This window comes from Astyanax mexicanus, chromosome 1 (genome assembly GCF_023375975.1).
Source record: "Astyanax mexicanus isolate ESR-SI-001 chromosome 1, AstMex3_surface, whole genome shotgun sequence".
Lineage (NCBI taxonomy): Eukaryota > Metazoa > Chordata > Actinopteri > Characiformes > Acestrorhamphidae > Astyanax > Astyanax mexicanus.
Genome location: NC_064408.1, coordinates 58871556 through 58891741, shown reverse-complemented (window position 1 = coordinate 58891741; position 20186 = coordinate 58871556). Strand labels below are relative to the sequence as shown.

At 36.6% G+C, this 20186-nt stretch overlaps 2 protein-coding genes across 5 annotated transcripts in view; one reads left to right on the top strand and one right to left on the bottom strand.

Annotated features, from left to right (window-relative positions):
• Nucleotides 1–1939: 1939 nt before the first annotated feature.
• Nucleotides 1940–8459, bottom strand: LOC103031286 (spermatogenesis-associated serine-rich protein 1). The gene is made up of 6 exons (XM_007245406.4): nt 8259–8459; nt 5976–6100; nt 5212–5367; nt 4985–5090; nt 3359–3421; nt 1940–2563 (listed from the first exon to the last, which is right to left on the bottom strand). The coding sequence occupies exons 1-6, from the start codon at nt 8342–8344 to the stop codon at nt 2425–2427; spliced, it is 675 nt and encodes a 224-aa protein (XP_007245468.2). The 5' UTR covers nt 8345–8459; the 3' UTR covers nt 1940–2424.
• A 2270-nt stretch (nt 8460–10729) lies between these two features.
• Nucleotides 10730–20186, top strand: part of cnih3 (cornichon family AMPA receptor auxiliary protein 3) — a 63779-nt gene continuing 54322 nt past the window's right edge. For 2 of the 4 annotated variants that reach the window (XM_022666274.2, XM_022666270.2), the window contains exon 1: nt 10730–11772. In XM_022666274.2, coding sequence (XP_022521995.1) covers nt 11695–11772 — 78 coding nt within the window. In that variant the 5' untranslated portion in view covers nt 10730–11694. The remainder of the gene's footprint in view (nt 11773–20186) is intronic. The other 2 variants (XM_022666278.2, XM_022666261.2) reach the window with 2 other exon arrangements.

The following is a 20186-nucleotide window of genomic DNA, read 5'->3' as shown; positions in this document are numbered from 1 at the left end:
ACTCCTGGTGCAAAAAAATCAAGCAGTTCAGCTCTTGATTACATTCCAGAGGTTTTTAATTTGTTAAAATCAAAGAAACTCATCATTTTAAGGGGTCTCTTTTTTCCAGAGATGTATATTATTAATTAACATTAAATATGTATATTAAACTTGAAGTATTTTATTTGTAGTTGGGTCTCATGCTTTTCCTAAGCTTTTATTTGCAGATAAATGTGCCTGATTTTTGAAAAGTCACTGATATTATGTCCTATTTATTTGTGTTTATGGGACACAATCTTTCACATGTTCCTGGAGGGCAAAGACTGCATAGCTTTCTTAAAACAGAGTTTCTTGACTGAAAAAAAAAAGAAAGTTTAATTGTTTTAATTGTATATTCTTACAGCTTCTTTCATTCTTATACCTTTTTCTAAGGCACTGACATGTCAGATACTAAAGGCAGTGCAAGGCATAGAGGCAGCATTATTAATAATGTACCATCATGTTCTTGAGGTGCATCCATACACTGAAAAAATACTGACAGTTTGACAGATGCTGTCATGCCCTGAGAGCTGTGCATGCAGGGATTCTGAGAAATATTGAAACAAACATATGAAACATTTGTTGAAGGTGGTTGCTTCCAATGTTGCATTTGCAGATCATTAAATTTAGGCATTATGTCCCATTAAACTGCTGTGTATATGGGGATATCATTTTCAGAAATTTTTATTATAATATATTCCATATATAATATTTCCAATATTAAGTTTTTGCTAGAACTTTACAAATCTAACATTTATTGCAGATTTTTGGCAGTAATACAAGAATACAAGCTTTTCCAAATAATATCGTGACCTCCACAGTTCCCCTGAACTGCATTCTTCACTGTAGACGCCAGAAGCTGAGAACTCTTCTCTATACGTTTCACTATGTTGCCTTGTGAGCATAAATATTTTAGTTTTAGACTTTTGTATCTTTAATTAGCTGAGTGTTGGCTCAGTATGAAACCTTTCGATTGGATTCAGCTGACAGTTCCGAATTATAGTTGGTTACATGCCTTAAGTGTGATTTGCCAAAATAGGACTGACACCTTGTCAAAAAAGCTCTTAAGAGTCCACAAGCTGCATGGGCACAAGCTTCATTAGACAAAATGACCCCTATACTAATTTGATAAACATGAAATCCCCACTGTGCTTCTATAGACACACTTTAAGTGTTAGAGCTCCCTCTGCTGTTGTAAAATATTTTTTGCAAAGGTTTGTTTGCTGTTAACATATTGTTTCGCTTGCAGCCTTCAGTCTTAGTAGGCAAAATAAGCAGAAAAGCAGGAAACATAATGATTTATTAGTAACCTATAGACTTTAACCCTGAACTATTTTAAAACATGATAATGCAGATTATATCAACTATTTGACAGACATCAGATTATATCAATAGTTTGACAAATATATAAATTATGTTTTTTTTTTTATTTAATTGAAATGGAAATAATAACATAACATGATAAAAAATAAAAAAAATTGTTTCTGTCAGGTGCTCACTCAGTCACTAGAAGATTGATGTGCGCCACCACTCCAGCCAATGTGGGCATCAGTTAGCTTGACAGCAAAAGATTTATGAGGCTTATGATGCACTGTTCTACTGTGCAGCACAAATCAACATACCTTCTCATTCAATTGCATTCTCGTGCAATTCCTACATTGATAATGAATACTGAAGTCATCCAGACTATGAAGAAACATATAAGGAATCATGTAGAAATTTTTGAAGTGTTAAACAAACCATAATACTCTGTGAAGCATTTAGGTGTTCTTATCTAGGGTTCTGTTAACTTGCGTTTTTTAATAGTGGTAACTGATTAATGTATCATGTACAACAAAGCTAACTTTTGCTCTTCCTTTCCTGGGGTGGTTCTGATGAGTGCCAGTTTTATCATAATGTTTTTGAAGGAAACACTTGAGGATACTTTCAAACTCTTGATTTTTTATTCAGATTGACTGCTCTCAAACACATTAAGAAGGAAGAAATTCAAGTAATTAACTCTTGACAAGTAAAGCTGCCTGAGAAAATAACAAGCTGTGCAAAGCTGTCATCTTATCATCTGTTTCTTATATTTTCTTAATTGTTTGGATGAATTTACAATGCAGAGGAAAATAAATAATGAAAAAACACTGATACTGTAGAATATAACTGAACTGAATTAATTGTGGTTTACAGCAATTGACATTCTACTGACTATTACAACACAGCTCTTAGTCACCTATGGGTTAAGTTTAAGGTTTAGAGTGCATGCACTGCTTTTAGAGTAATTATTTGTAAATAGTTTTGAATATTTTGAGGTGAAACAAATATGTATCTGGACTCAACAAAATGTCCACAGACATCTGAGTATGTAACAAAAAGATCAATACACACAGAAATAGTTACTGTAACAAAATGTGTATAATTCTAGAGATTTGGAAACGATCCAGGCTCTTCAATAATACTTTCAATGAGCTGTGGTGCTGGTCTCCACTTGCTGAGATTTTTCACCTCAAGAATGTCCTCCTCTCTGTCCAGAATCTTTTTTTTCTCTGTATGAGGCAAGCTGCATAGACACAGAACACAGTACTGATAACACCTAGAAGTAACGATAAATTCAACATCCATTTATCCATCTTTTTTCTCTTCCACCTGCTTCTTCCTGTACACTCACTCAAACACAACTTAGCATGACCAATCTACCTACCATGTGTGTGTTTAGGAGATGGGAGAAAACTGGAATACTCAAAGGAAACTCATGTAAACACACTAAACACATGAACACACCAAACTCCTTACAGACAATAGACTACACCTCCATCGCCAACAGCTGCCCCAAAATAATCTGAGCATTTATTCAACTATTGAACGATTTTTAGTTAGATGTTTGTTAATAGAAAGAAACTTGCACAGAATTCACAATTTCAATTTGTATTAAAGGTCTGGTAGTGGAAACTTGACATTAAGGGATCAGGGGTAAAATGTATCTCCAGTATGGGGCCATTATTCAGTGTTAAATTGACAAAGCATTTGTGTGTGTGTTTACAGCTTAGGTAAACACACAAAACATTCTTTAATTATATATATATATATATATATATATATATATATATATATATATATATATATATATATATATATATATATATATATATTTTTTTTTTTTTTTTTTTTTTTTTTTTTTTTCAAATAATTATAAAATATTTATGCTCCAAATATATATATATAAAAAAAATCTATTTGTTTAAGAGGTTTAAACCAGGTCAAAACATTTTTAGACTATCTCCTCCAGTCTGACAAACTTTAAATCAAGCAAAAGAACATTTGTAGCATTTCTAAACTGTACAGTATTAATACCCACCAGATCTTTTCGGGCAGGGGCTGTAGAGGAATAAACGTATCAGCTTTAAAGATGGTTGGAAACCTGAAAAAGTGGGAGAAAAAAATAACTGCAACTAAGAAATACTGTGTGCACTGAGATCAGAGATAAAGCTACCCTTAGTAACTCCAAATTAGTCAAAGTTGGGAAAGTATGGACCATTTCTGTACCTAACATATATTTTTTTAAATATATATCCAATTAATTTTTTGTATTTATATTTAATTTCAAATATAAATCCAATTCTGCTTTTTACGTGAAAAACATGTTCCAAAAAAGAGTGACATTGTAAAACTATTTTCTCAAAGAAAGACTGGAAAAGATTGCATATTTCTCTTCTAAAGTGCAAAATATCCTAAAATAATTCATGATTTTTAGAACATAAATGTGCACAAGCCTAAACTGAACAGAGCTGTGATTTATAATCCCTCAGATGGCAATGCATCAAGCTCCATCGTTCAACAATAGCTGACAGAACTACATAGGCAAGGGATTACTTTGGCAAACCTTTGTCAAGCACTAAAATACAGTGTTACTAGATTCATAAATGTCCCTAAATCTTTACTATGAGAAATAGAAGCCTTGTGTTAACCGTGACCAGAATCAGACTTGGGCATCTTGGCTTGGAGGCATATAGGATGGATCATCACACAGTGAGAACTTGAATTAGCATCTCAAATCACTTGTGAAGGAAGCCTTGTGCTCTGGACCAAAGTCAAAAATGACCATCCAGACTGTTATCAGCCATGAATCCAAAACAAATGCAAAAACCTATCATGGATGTGTCAGTGCACATCTCTAATGGTATGATCAGAGAGTTTCTTAGAGCAACATATGCTGTCTTCAAGATGACCTTTTTCAAGGACATCAATGCATTTTTAACAAGGCAATGCAAAACCACACACTGCACACGTCACAGAGGCATGGCTGCAAAAGACAATCAATGAAAATGAGACTAAGACCCTATACTGTTGCCCAACCTAACGAATAATACAAAATAACACCTGTAACTCTTCACTGCTTGGTATTTATTCTTAATGCCAACATGTGCGGTTAAATGTAGTGAGAAATGGCAACATTACAAAAGCGACAAATGCTTTACTGTGCCATTTTTTGGAATTTGTTGGCTTTAAACTGTCTGAAATCAAGTCAAAGTACATATAGGAAACACTGAATTCTTCTTGGTATTATTATTGTTGTTATTTGCATTTTCCAGACTGTTTTCAGATTTTTGATTTGTACATTGCTACATTGCAATTACCTTCTGCAAAAAGTTTCAGTACATACAATATATAAACAATATATGTTTTTTTTTAATCAAGTGTATAAAAAAGAGTCTACTATCCTTTTTTTTAATTAGATTTAATTTAATTACAGAGGACACATTTCAACTGCTTAACAGATCAATGCTGGGGGCTTTATATCTTTCCAGCCTACTACTGGTTAGATTAGACACGGTGCCAATAGGTTCTTGTTGATCTGCTCCAGAGTCTTCTGTGTCGCAGCAGTACAGTGTACATAATATATACCCAGCAACAGTGTAAATACCAGTATGGAATTGGTAATGTTACTATCAATGTTTCACACTTACTCAAACACAGCTCTTACCCAAAACTGGCTTTTGGTACAGTAGCTCCATGCTTGTGGAAGTCAGGACTGTATTCCGGTGATAGAAACGTTGAGGAGCCTGCTGCTGAACGACAGTCCTGATTCACTGAAAGATAAAGCCACAAACACAGATTTCTTAACGCCCTCCTAGAATCTGTGACTCTTAATAAACCACATATACGTACTATGTGCATCAATTTATGAATGAGAGGGAAATTCCAGATTACCATGTCGTTTCCTTCCTATGGTTGATTCGAGGGTCTGTTCAGAGATACATCTTTTAACTGCATGGTAAAAACCACAGCGTTTTCCAGCATGGTAGGTTATTTGTTGACCAAAGTTTGGGTAGAAGGTCCACTCTGACTGACTCGCCATATTGGCTTCTGTAATATAGAAAACAGAATGCAATACAAAAAAACATTATAAGTTCTTTAACAGATTCTAAACTAACTTTGCCAAGCATGAACAGCATCTGAAAACCACACAAAAGGCATTCATTTAAATATAATTTTTAAATGATCATTAATCACCTCAAATCACCATCTCAATTGGGACGCAAAATGCCTTTTTGTTTACTATGTAATTCTGTATGTGTCCCTTAATTGTTTTGTTGTATTTAAAATCAATCTACAATGTAGAAAATACACAAAATAAATAAATAAAAAACAACATTGAATGAAAAAAAGTGTGTCCAAATTTTTGTACTGTAGCTGCTCCTTTAAACAACCAACTAAAAACAGTGTTCTTTTTTGTCAGCTTAGATTATTATTTATTTATTCCTTTAAATATAAAGGCAGATTATAAAGAAAGCTCGACTGATAAAATTAGAAGTTGTATTTATTAATACTTTATTATTTTGTACTAAATTGATCTGTAAGGAATGTATCTGTAATTCAGATGCAAGTCCTGTATGATGCAAAGCAAATGTTTGTGTTTGCTTTCACTAAAGAAGAAGCCAGATTATAAGAATCTCAATAAAAGCAGTTCTCACGTGGAAAGGGTCTCGTCAGTCTTATTTCACTGGGAAATTTGATCTCTTTAATTTGAGGGAAAGGGGCATCACTGTAACGAGGTTCAGGAACCCGGCGCAAACGGGACTTCCAGTCAAGATCACACCTAAAGCATAAAGACAAATAATTCAGAACTGTGAGCATAGAGTGCTAACACACAATGACACACACAACTACACTTTTAGTGTATAAAATAAAAATATAATTTACTATATGCTGTAATCTTCTGTTCACTCCCCTCAGACCTGGACACAGGCAACTGAGCATATATAGAGTATTGTGTACTGTATTGTTTAGAATTACATGTAGTATGCTGTGTAGTGTGCTGTGTAGTGTAGTGTAGTGCAGTGTGTACTGTGGTGTATAGTTTATTTTATAGTAAGGTGTATAGTGTAGTATGTTGTGTATAGCTTCTTCAAAAGAAGAAGTGAACAACCAATATGTGCAGACTGCTCAACCTAATACACCCCTTCTGTTCACCACATTACATAAACTAGCTTTCTCAACACAAAATTAGCCTGTATGCAAATTATATTATACTGTTTCTACATAATCCACTCTCTTCAATTCTACAAAATATACAGTTTATGGAAAAATATTGTAATATCTCCAATTATTCTATCAACTAAATCTAAATTCTATCAACTTTTGAACTACAGTTGCAAGAAAAAGTATGTGAAATCTTTGGTATTACTTGGATTCTGTATAAATTGGTCATTAAATGTGTTCTGATCTTCATCCAAGTCACAACAATAGACAAACACAGGCAGCTTAAACTTAAAACACAAAAAGTATATGTTTCCATGGTTTTATTGAACACAACATACTTTTTCCTGCAACTGTACACAAAGGTATCTTCACTCCACTGCTTACAACTATAAACAATGATCTTCAATGCTGGGTGTAACTTCCACTATTCTTAATTGATAAATAATGTAATATATAAAAATCACAGTATTGCCTAAAGTAACCTTCTACTTCTCAGTGATTCCCATTGAACCTCCTACTACCTACTTTAAAACCTTAAAACCAAATTTTACTGGAAAAACTAAAGTACTACCCAGAATCAATTTAACTACATTACAAAAACATAGAACTCTAACAAACATAGATTTCTAACAATCCATCACCGCAAATCAACAATAGTATATAATTAAATTGATAAAAATGAATCAAACTGATGAAATATGGATTAAAGTGGAACAAATATTAAGTAATAAAATGCTAATTTCAGACTAAATTTCAGCGTTTATTAGTACATCACTTAAAAGCCACCCCTGCTTTAAAAACCCAATGATAGCATTAACTCAGCTATCACTGCACAAGAGCACAAACTCCACACTCACACTAACCAAATACTTATAAAGCACAAACCTAACCTTCCCGCCACCAACAAAACATCAACATTAAACATTTACATCACAATCTACACAATCTGCCAACTATTTTGCATCTAATTCGGAAATATGACATTGAGAATAACTCGATTATCTATAATAAACTCAAAAATTAAAGATAAAGCAATAATAGAATTTACTCTACCAATTTCTGATTCCCACAACATCCCCACCTCAGACAAAATCCTATCTAAAATGTATGAACTTTTATCTGAATTAGACCATGCAATCCCTGTAAATATTTCTTTATTATTTCCACTGCTGATTTCTGCACAAATGTTCTCAAAAACACATTAATACAACTAGCAATACTAACCTTCACCTTAACCTTATACAGTATACATTATTCACAGAGTACACTACACTAGGGTAAAGCTATATAAAATAGGACTGTGAATTCTGTCCACACTGCTCACTAAACGCCCCTGGTAAATACATACATGCATTATGCTTTTACCTAAACTAAATATATGATAGCAGTTTATACTGTCCACCTCTGCAGTGTTTTAAATATATTCAGTCTCATGTAAAGCTGTGGGTTTTTGGTTTGTTAACAGTTAATAAGTTCAGGTATTACACAGACACACTTTTACACATTGTACAAATTAAAAATATATATTAAAAAACTGAGATCATCACAGTATTTCAAGAATTGGATATTTTCTTTAATAATTCATTTGAAAATTAGACTATGTTCTTATGTATGAGGTATCTGTGATCTTTCATGTTTCATATTTTTCCAGATGAATTTTATTTTTCTTTACAAATATAACACTATACATAAACATTTTTAAAGAACTGTCACAGAACTATAATTCACTTTTTGTGTTTTCCCTGATCTGTTTAGGAGTAAAGTTCAGTACTCACTCAGTCAGAACAGGCTCCACGTGTCTGATATGAGGTCTGAACTCTCTCTGAGAACAACGGTTCCATGGGAAATAAATATCAGCCATCACAATTCAAAACTCTGAGCGAAAACAAGACAGTGATTTATTAAAAAACATGTTTCCAACAGTTTGGGGTTTCATGTAGTCACAGCAGTTGCAGCTGCTTCAGACTATTTTATGAGGTAAATTAGACTAACAAAGGGTTGCCTGGGATCTTGGGAAAACACAGCTAACAGGTTTGATTGGTCTGTACGAGACAAAGTGTCACATAACCCTTGGGTTGTATTGTTTCTGCAGTTAAGGGTCCTTTTGTTCTGGAGAAAAGATTTTACTCAGCCTAGCAACAGAGCGCTCCACTGTTCAGACACAAGATGGAGCCAAAAGCTCGCACTGCTAAAGCCCCTTCTGAAGTCAGAGCTAGACTGAAACAAATCGACCTAGATATATTTACTGGTGAAGGTTTAATTAGCAGGGTAAGAGCACAGTTTTGCTCCAAAATATTTCAATGTACACAACATTATGGGTGACATACCAGAGTTCAAAAGAGGACAAATTGTTGGTGCACGTCTTGCTGGAGCATCTGTGACCAAGACGGCAAGTCTTTGTGATGTATCAAGAGCCACAGTATCCAGGGTAATGTCAGCATACCACCAAGAAGGACGAACCACATCCAACAGGATTAACTGTGGACGCAAGAGGAAGCTGTCTGAAAGGGATGTTCGGGTGCTAACCCGGATTGTATCCAAAAAACAAAAAAACACGGCTGCCCAAATCACGGCAGAATTCAATGTGCACCTCAACTCTCCTGTTTCCAACAGAACTGTCTGTCGGGACAATAAATAATTGTGGTCTAAAACCAGGTGTTTCAGTTTCATTGTTCAACCCCTGTATATTCACATAAAATCCCATATCACTAGTAATAATAGGGGGTGCAGAATAGCATGTCTCCTGTGATGAGGAAAGCCTAGATCTAGTAAAATGCTTCCCCTGAGCAGTAGGGACAGTTACTCTTACAAATGCAGAATAAGCAATATTTAATACCACTGATTTTAGAAGAAACAGTGAGTAAACATGTCCCAATAATTTTTTTTTCATATAGTGTAATTTTTGTCCTATTTTTCTTTTCATTTTAACGCAATACTTACAACCTCATTATATTAATGTTGTTGGATATGGATGAACCTGGTGCTTCACTTTCCCTCACTGAATTCAGTTCAACAGCAGCAATACAAGAAAACAGAAAAACAAGAATCCGTCTTGTTATTTTATATGAATAATTCATTTTTCTTCAGAAAACAAAAAAGCTGTGATCTTGAGAAACAGTCTTCCATTTAAATAAAATATGTGCTTAATGGCATTAATAAATATATTTGGCATATTTATAATTAACCTATAGTCTTTCTGGTCTGACACTGGGGTACATTTGGCATTAGAATCCCAAATAAAACTAGACGTAGGGTAACTATTCACTGATTCATGTTAAGGTCAGCATGGAAACTCAGTCTTTTACTGTGCGTACGTGTACTGTTACTGTGTGTATATACATGTGTTTAGTTTAAATGTGGTGGTTCCACTGGTGCAGCTTTATTCCCCCTCCTAATTTTGGGGTAAAGGGTGGAGAAGAGTATCTGCCAATGGAGCTGCCTCCACTAATGTGAATTGGATTATGAATTTATCAATAGATCTGACACTAGGAATCGGGGTATACAGGTAGGGTTGTGGCATTTTATTTTATTCATTGGTTGTGTAAACTGGAGAGGAATTACTGTGCTATGTACAATGAGATGTTGCCAGTGGTAGACTAGCTGCGCCACTTCTGTACACATTGATAGAGGGACTCCAAAAATACCAGTTCATCACTTCCACAGTGATGCAGAAACTGTGTCTTGCTACCCCAGGGCTGTTTAGGACGGTGGATAATGTAAGCATCTGCAGGCTGTGGAGAGTAAAGAGCCCGCTGATGCAGGCCCAAGACTGGGTACGAAATGAGCAAAGTCTGCAGTAACTTTTGGTGCCCAGGTGCTTTTTGTGCCTTTATTTAGATTTGTTGCAGTGGTGAGGTGAAGTTGCCTAACAGGACTATGATCCGTTCTTGTAACTCCACCACTGGTGATGCTACAATATTAAGCAGCTGTTTTGGACTGAGATGCTGGTACTCTAACTCATCATCTACTGGTTGAAAATATATAGTTCTCCTTTATTAAACACTATAATACCATTATTATAAGTGTTAGAGTGATAGAAAGTCAGAGATAGAGGACAGGAAAAGGGAGAGAGTCAGAGAAAAAGGGGGAAAGACAGAGAGAAAGATTGAGGAGGAGAAAAAGAGAGAGTAAGGGCGATAGAGAGTCAGAGAGATGACAGAGAGAGTAAGAGACACAGTGAGTGAGAATAAGAGAGTTTGAGAGACGCGAATAAGAGTGAGAGAGACGAACCGAAAGAGACAGTGAGAAAGAGAGAGGGGAACAAAAAGAGAGAGATGTGAGTGCGAGTGAGAGAGAGACTGACAGACAGAAAGAGAGACAGTGGGATAGAATGAAAGAGAGGGAGAGAGAGAGAGAGAGAGAGAGAATGAAAGACAGAAAGAGACAGTGAGGGGAACAGAGCAAGACACAGACAGAGAGAAAGAGACTGAGGAATAGATAGAGAAAGACAGACCGACAGAGAGACAGTGAGAAAGGGAGAGGGGAATAGAGAGAGAGAGAGAGAGAGAGAGAGAGAGAGAGAGAAAGAGAGAGAGAGAGAGAGAGAGAGAGAGAGAGAGAGAGAGAACGAGTGAGAGAAAGACTTACAGACTGGAAAAAGAGACAGTGAGATAGAGTGAGGGGAATAGAAAGAGAGAGAGAGAGAGAGAGAGAGAGAGAGAGAGAGAGAGAGAGAGATGCAGAGGGGGAGCTCTTTAAATCCACCTGTTTAGTGGGTGTGAGTCTGTGCCTTGCTGAGGACTGCAGCGGTGTGTGTGTGGAGCTGTAGTGTTGGAGTGGTGGGTTCTGTGTGTGAGTGTGTTTATGTGTGTGTGTGTGTGTGTCATGGACCCTCAGCTCGCCCCGACTCCACCACACCTCACCCGGCTCCCTCCTCAAGCCTGACCCCGACAACCACACACACACACACGCGCGCGCGCGAGCCCGCGCCGTCTGACTCAGTCCTCTCTCGGGAGCTCCAGAGATCCCAGCGCGGACTTTCCCGCTCAGTCAGTCAGTCAGTCTCCGGCGCTCTCTCTCTGTCTCTCTCCGGCATGGCCAGCCCCCGGCAGCCCACCCGTCTGAAGGCTGAGTAGCCGCTCTGGAGGCGCGTCTGGAGGAGGATGCTGAGCGCTGCTCTGCGGCGATAACCGCTCTCTAACCCCGCAGCCGCTCTGCTGCCGCATTCTCTCCTCTTCTGGACACAATTAGTGGAGCGCGGTTCCGTCAATTATGTTCACTTTCGCTGCCTTCTGCTACATGCTGTCCCTCGTGCTCTGCGCTTCCCTCATCTTCTTCGCTATCTGGCATGTAAGTGTCTGCGTCCTGCTTCACATGTTCCTCTGTGCTTCTTTGGGGAGGAGGGGGTTCAGTGCTGCACCACTGTGTCTTACCTGTGTCCTCCTGGTACCTGTGTGTCTGTGCTGGACAGTGTGTGTTGTGTGCTTCAGGAAGTAGAGTAACATAGAGAGAAATGGAGGCTGTTTTTTTTAGTTTACCTCAGGCTAGTCTGTGTTTACATGTAACCCAGTCCACTGGGATGCCTGTGAAAACTGAAAATGAGCTCTTACTGATTAACTTAAGTTGCTGATATGTAAATATCTCAATTCATTTGCAGGGTTTTGTTTGGTCTATTGTAGAAAAACATGTAGTTAAGGTGGTTGTGTGTAGTAGCAGTGGGCAATATGGCTCTGAAATAATATCACAATATTTCAAAGTATTTTTGCGATAACAATATTTTTGGTGATAAAACACCGGAGCATATGTTTTATTATTCATTTTAAGAATATACTGTTGCAAAAAAACCAAAAAAACACGTTTGTCCATTTTGTAAACAACACTAGAAAATTAGTAGCAAAAATATTACAAAATATATAAAAAAAAAAAACAAATACAATCCCATGAGAGCCATCAGAATACTGCAATTAACACAATATGGATTTTTTTTATTAATTCAAAAAATGATGACAATATTATGGACCAGCATTCACCTCTCAGGAGCAAAGTTGCATAATATCCCTGACTATTAAATAATGTTTTCATTTATGAAATATAAATCTACAACTACACTCTAAAAAACAGTGGTACGATATGAGTACGTTTTTGTACTCAAAGGTACACTCTACAAAATTGTACCCTTAGAGGTATAATATTGCTCTTTACAGGTTCAGATGTGTTCCCTCTGAAGTACAAAGTCCTTCCTAACAGCTATAAGTAAAAAAAATTAACCAGACAAAGGGTACATTCAGTATTCTGTATCACTGTACTAATAAAAAAATATATTTTAATTGCACATTTTTTATTTGAAAGCCAGACAAGTTTTTGAGACATATTCAGTTATGATAATGTTTATAATCTTTATAATCTTCACTGGCACAAAAAACATGGGTACAAAAAAGGACTTTCACTGAAAGGTACCTTTTTGTACCTCAATATAAGGTACAGCCCCAGCGACAAGCTTTGTACTCTTTTAAGTACAAATCTGTACTTATTTTTCTAAACTATCAAAAAACAATAATCACAATTAAATATGGTACAGTTATGTTTTCCCATTGAATCTAGCCTACTGAAAAGACTAGCTGTGAGAAGTATGACCTCAGTGCACTGAGAGCACCACCCTATTGACAGTTCAGTGCACAATAGAAATCCACAATAGAGTCATTTGCTGCTCCCTATTTCCTGTAAACGATCCACTTCTGCCAGCAAAAATGAATACGCTCAGCTTGAAGAAGTCTTTGAAGGTTACAGCAGGACTCGCGAGACCCCTCACAAGAGTCGAAGGAACACCTCTATGGCCAGTTACCCAGGCACAGATTTAGCACTGGACTAATGCATGCTACAAATGGGGATTTCCCCAGTGAAATTGCTTTTGAGGCCAGGACTAGACTTCCTCAGCATCTACAAAAATGAGCTCTAAAAGCATTGAGGCATGGTCATCTTTTTCCAGCTAATAAATTAGCCCTGCCTTCAGTTGGGTTTTCTCAGTTCTTGTGTTTTAGTATGTTTATATCGTATTTAGATCTTCCTGAAGGATAGTCAACCCCTTGATCTATTGTTCACAGTTATTAACCTTAAGACTAATCACGCAGTGTGAATAATTCAGTAGCGACAGTGGAAGTAATATGAAAGTTGTATTGTTGTACAAGTGAGAAAAGGAAGCCTGGAACAGTCAGTGGTTCCTTTGAGATAAATGGATTTAAAAAGAGCTTTTCTTTCTCATTCACTCCTTTTCATGACTGCAATGGGCTGATTTGAGTCAGCGCCCTGGGTTCGCCTTCACATAGCAACCGACATAATAGATCAAAGTGTTAAAGGATGGGGGTAATTATCATCATGTCTCTTCTTTGACCCAGTGTTTGCTAGATGAGCCCATTGTAGAGGGAGTATAACTACATTTCTGACAGCCTGTGGAGATGGTGGAGTGCCTCATGCGCTGAGCTGTCCTGACAGAGGTCCGTTTACGTGTCGCTCACTGTGCAGATCTGAAAGAAATGCTGCCCTCAGCTCTTTCGTTTGATCTTTTCACCATTATTACTTGATAATGCAAAAACATCCTTATCAAACAACTAATGCGTTAAAACTTCTCTCTTGCCTGTACATTTTATTTAGACACTAATGCTTAATTAAGCTATTATGCATAAATTGTCATATAATATGGCATCATGCATCCTCATGTGGCATCACATATGTTCATATAGTGTGATCCTGTAAACACACAGTGAACACTGTAATCTACCACAGTGCAGTCGGTCAGTGAGATGCCCCTTGCTACCTATGCTTAAATCGGATTATGACACTAGAGTGAGATGTAACATGTAACATACAACATGGTTTGAATAGTAATGAAGAGCACGGTCTGTTATATCCCTGCCTATGAGAAGCTTGGTGAATTATAGATGTGAAGACAGTGCTTAGTGTTAAATGACAGCAATAGAGTTTTAATGATTTAGTGTTTGTAACTACAAAAAGGCCCAATAAAACTGTATTATATAGTTCCAAAAGACAGATACAGCTCATTAAATCTGTCTTCCTCTGAATCATCAGTGTACTGTATGCAGTGTACTGTATGACCTCAGTGTACACACTGTATTATATTCATACACTTGGTTACTTTGTCTTGGTTGTTTATACCTCATTAGTTTTCTTACTGCATGAGGTTTGACTCTTTTGTCCCATTTAAGTGGTTCTAGATTTCACTTCAATTCTCCTGCTGAATGCTTAAATGTGTACACCTACAGCTCACCTGATTTAACTTATTAAAGAAAAGATTAAACAATTACAAGTATTCAATATAAATACTAACCTTCCTCATAGAGAGATTTGTAAATGAAAAAAATAACAAACTTGCTGCTCTACATCAGCAGCTGGAGTCAGAGAGAGTACAATTGGCATTGATATCTTTGTGGTGGGTAGATGGTGCTTTCTCTTCACATCTCTCCTAATGTGATGTGTGATGTTGGTCAGCAGAGGCGATTGTGTTTTAGATGATGTGATTAGAGCTGAATGTGCTGGCTACTCACTGATCCAGCAAGGGATAAAATATCAACATCACAATAAATCATATTGTTTTCGATTGCAATACATCTATATCTATCTATACATGGTATATAGATATTTTTATTGAAACATGGGCCCTCTAAACTTACTAAGACTCAACCACCCCCACTCCCCCCAGCCCCAAGTTTGACTTACTACTGCTTCATTATTCCATGTGGTGGCAGTAATCAAATGAATAAGGTAATCTTGTTATAAAGAATTTTGTTTGTCAAAGTCTGTGAAACAGACACCAGTAAATCCATAAATTCCTGGTATTTACTGATTTAGTATTTTGTCGTCTTCAGAAACACAGATGCCATTAAATAGAGTCTAGTATTGTCTTGCAACTCATAGTATCATGAGATGTCCTGTAGAACTGGGAGGTTAACCAAATTGATTTGATTAATCAAATTGCTGTTTTAATGCTATTTTCAAAATGGGAAGGAATCTCAGTAGATAGACATATTCTTCTTCTTCTGTCAGAAACCTGAAAAAAAACTGTCACCCAACCCTAATGTCCTGTGATACCTACCCTTACCCAGTGATGCTGCATCAGCAGCAGGGCGAAAAGAGATTTCAGGTGTATCGGAGGAGACATGTGCTGGTCTTCAATCTCCAAATGTTGGGACATTGCTAGTGGTAGGATGGGGTATTTGGCCTTCCAAATTGGGGAGATAATGGAAAAAAATGAGAGTGTATGTTATGTTATTGTTATGTATGTTATTTATATGTATTGTATTGTATTGTATCTGAGCAAACATACTTTGTCAGCATTTTAAGTTGTAAGACATTTTAAGTTGTAAGAGTGCTGTATACACTAACATATGTGTATATGTACAGCATTTAACACTGATTTAGTGTTGAATCACCCTTGAACACTCGTATAACATGAGGCTACAGGGTGAACTATGTTCACATGCACTTAGTGTTTGATGAAGTGACAAGGGTTGCGTGATTCTGTACGGAACAGCCTCTAATGCATTATGTGTGTCATTAGCGAGTGTCCCTAGTGGGCGGGTGATTTATGGAGACTCCATTTACTGATACGATTATGAGCTTCTTCGCTTCTGAGGACACAAGTTAACACAATTCACATTCAATCTGAGCAACTCTCTTTGCTGCTCTGACAGCGTCTGTTGTACAGTAGGAGATGTGTTTGAGTAATGAGCTGCCCTTAAGCTGTAGCAGGACAAATGCACAGAGTTTGCTTAGCAGAGAAAAAGTCTGGATCCAAGGGTTTGATCTGATTACAAGGTAAAGAATGCTAACTCTGTAAAAGAGCTGATGCTAGCACAAAAAGTAGTGCCAGAGGAAAGAGAGATAACAGGGCCAGTTTATATGAGGGCAGCTGGTCGGAGGGAGAGCGGATGACACCTGAATCAGGTGTTAAATGACAGATAAGGTTAGGCCGGCTGGTTTTATTTGTAGAATTTGCAGCAGGGAGTAGCAGTGAGCCATCCATTATCACAGCAAATTTAGGGCAGTGTATTCCCCTATAAAATTAATGTGAAAATTACAGATTGGCTGCTGTTTTACTTTAATGTGGTCAGATTGTTTTCTGTTTTCTATTAAATGGATGATTTGTGACTGATGATTAGGACTGCACAACACAGACATAAATATATAAAGTCCCATAAAATTGAGGGGCGTTGATCTTGTGAACTTTTGGGTGAAGCTGTAACCCAGGAGGATTTTTATTGGAGACAAACATGGGAAATGTCGCTTTGGGGTGATTATAGGCTAAAATAATAACCAACACCAATTACAAAGCACACAATCAACTAAACTTGTGAATAAGAAAACTAAGATCTCCCTGCTAGCAAAACAGGTAGCAAAACAAAATGCCAGTCCCCCTACTTTTTCCCAATGAGCAATTATTAAAAATGGAATAAAGCTAGCAAGAAAACAAAAAAATAGATGTGCCAGATTGGCATGAGCAGAACATTTTCCAGGTCATTAAAGGGCAGGAGCCCAAAAGGTCTCTCTGTGTACAAGAGAGACCTGGTGGCTGTTTAAACAAGAACACACATAGAAGACAGCAGCTGGAGATACAAATAAAGGAATATTATGACTGTTGCGAAGGTCTAATAGTATAGGGGTATAATAGATATAATGCTATAATAGTAGCCAGCACTAGCCAGTGAGAGCAAACCAGAGAGTGTCTAAAAGGTAGATATTACCCTACTTAGTATTCTGCTGAGGCTGAGGTATTACAGGTATTACATTCGTTTTTTTTTTTTTTTGTTTGTTTTTTTTAATGTATTTTTATGTATTTACATTTATAGCAGTAAATATAAGCAGTTAATTATATGTATATGTAATAGTATATAGTAGTTTTTAGCATTATGGGTCTGTGTTGTGTAATTGCCTTTTTTGTTAAACTGTTCTTTACTTTTGCATGAGAGCAGCTGTAAGATCCCAACTGGAAAGCACTTACATGAGCTTCTGATGCTACATTAGATACTACACTCAAACTGTTCTTAAGTCTCAGCCCTGACGAATGTTTGTTTGATTAACTCATGATATCGGAAAAATGCATATTAGTTACAGTATAATAAGTCTAAAAACTCATTAAATCATTAAATAAATAGCATGGTGTTTTAAGTGAATAAAAGAAATTCAGAGGGAATGTCAATAAACCAGAGTGTACAGAAAAGTGTAAAATAAAGGCATAGAGTGATCGTGTATGAAATGTATTGTGCGCTAAGTTGGCCACAGCTACAGACATTTATAGCATTATGAGCAGTTGTGAACTGGTGTTTGCTCTGGACATAATGACAAAAATATTCTTTCTGAGTAACAAACTGGATATCCATGGGCTTTTTTACAGTTTAACAACCTTTCCCTACATCAGAACATCAGGCTGTGGGCATTTTTCACAAGAGGGCCCAGGAATACCAAATCAGTGAGGATGGATGAACTAGATCAGATTCAGATTATCTTCCATGAGCTCTCCATAACCCCCCTATGGTCAAAAGTATGACTACACAAACAAGTAGGACACTACAGCCGATGGCAAACACACATGTTCATGCCACATGTTCATAATTATATGACAAAGGTTTCTACAAAAATAATTATGCATAACTATGTTTCTTTTTTCATTAAATGATATTTTCTCATTATAAAAGGCAGTTAAGTACAATTCGTTCAAAAATGCGGTCATTTGACTTCAGAGGTGTCAAACAGCAAAATATAAATACTTCATTGCCTTACTTAAGTAGAAATTTAGTTTACTGAAGTAATTCTTTTTCGGATTATTTTTTAAGTCTACTACTTATATTTTACACAGTTATCTGAACTTTCTACTCCTTACATATAAAAAATAGCCTCATTTCCCTTATTTCATTTTAGCTTGTTTTCATTCCAGCTCATCATTGTTCCAAAAAACCCTTCCCAGATAAATCTCTCCATCAAGATAGCGTGAATCTGATTGTGATTGGATGAGAAGTATAAACATATACCATTCCCACACTCTATTGGTTTATACAGATCCATCACACCTACACACGTCACCCCTCCGCCCCACACACACACTCCAGCAAGAACATAGCAGACGTATGTAGTCTAGTATGAAGATGATCTGTGCAGAGACTCAAGAGAACTTCAGACAAACATCCAACTAAGCTTTTTAATATATTTACATTCTACTACAATGCATTCAGTTTCAATAGCAACATAAAGCGCTGAAACAGGGAGCCTAATGCATCCCAAAAGCTTCAACATTAACAAATTCATATAAAATTATAGTTATTATGGCTTTAAAAAAAAAGGTGTTTTGGGGAGGGGGGGGGGGGGGGTAGTTGACTGTAGGACCCTGTGGTGCTGTGATTTTGACCTAATTTGTCCTTTACATTTCTTTTACTTTTATTCTTTATGTCTGTTTAATCGCAGTACATTTACACTTTTACTTGAAAAAAGGAAAAAGTTTGTACTTCAACTTGTACAAAAGTATTTTAAACCCTAGAATCTATACTTCTACCTGAGTAATAAATGTGAATACTTTTCACAGCTTTGTTTGACTTAGAAAGAAATAGTGTCACTGCCCACTGCTGTAGATTTGCTCACGGTGTTCCGTTTTCTTTTCTCTCACCACACATACGCCATACAGATGATTCACAGTTCTCTTTCAGTGGAACACCAACAATAATTCAGCGTGCCATACTGGGCAAAACAGTACTGACAAAGACACCATTGAAGGACATGCTGCACAATATGTGGGAAGCAGCCAGCATCGGATGTTCACCAGCGGTCTAACAGAGTCTGGTAGCTGACAGTAAACTATAAATTGTGATTGCAGCAAGACTCATATGAAAAGCTTTAAGTGGCAAGAAATCTTGATATGAAAATATATATAAATGGTTCAATTGTGGTTATTACCAACCAAAAGCTGGTGATTGACGCATCTTTTCATTACTCTGAATTGGTTGATCTGTGGGTCTTTCTTCTCTTTGTGGAGCACAGTGTGTTACACACACATAAGTATCATTTAAATAGCTTAGATTAGGGTTTTATCAAGGTTTGTGTGCATTGTTGTAAGTTCAAGGCATGGACTGAGAACAAAGAGTGAAAAAAACGAAGCCACTTCAAGTGCTTTTCAGCCCTTGTTAACGTTTAAAGGGAGCTGTTGCATTATTTAAGCGTCAGTTGTGTTTTTTGCACCAGTGCTGATTTTCTTTTTGCAATGTGAAATGGGAATGCAGTTATTAAAAAGTGGGCAGTTATGAATAATGCAGAATGCGCTATGCATTTTAAGCTAAATGTGCATTGCCATAGCAGACAGGAACTTACACTGCCTCATGCTGTATTGCATAGAAAATGGAGGCACATATCTAAAATAACTCATGCAGAACAGCTTAGTATAGAATTAGAGTAAACCCAGTAATAATTATCAGCCAAATAATTGTTTATTCTAAATTGTGCTGACCCTGTGCTGTGGTCTGTGGTCTGTACACGGAATTGACAGAACAGAAATGTGATTAAAAGAAGAAGCAGTTTCTTTGAAAAAATACAAGCATTATGTAATAGTGGGAAAAAATAACGTATTATTTAATTCGGTCTAGCCTAAAGCCCAGCTTTCCTTTCTGCAAGGAATGTATTTGGGAATGCTTTCATGTCAAGTGTGACTGTGGTGATATTTTGCATTCATGCATCTGTTGAAGTGTGTTTGAATTATGAAATATAGCAGT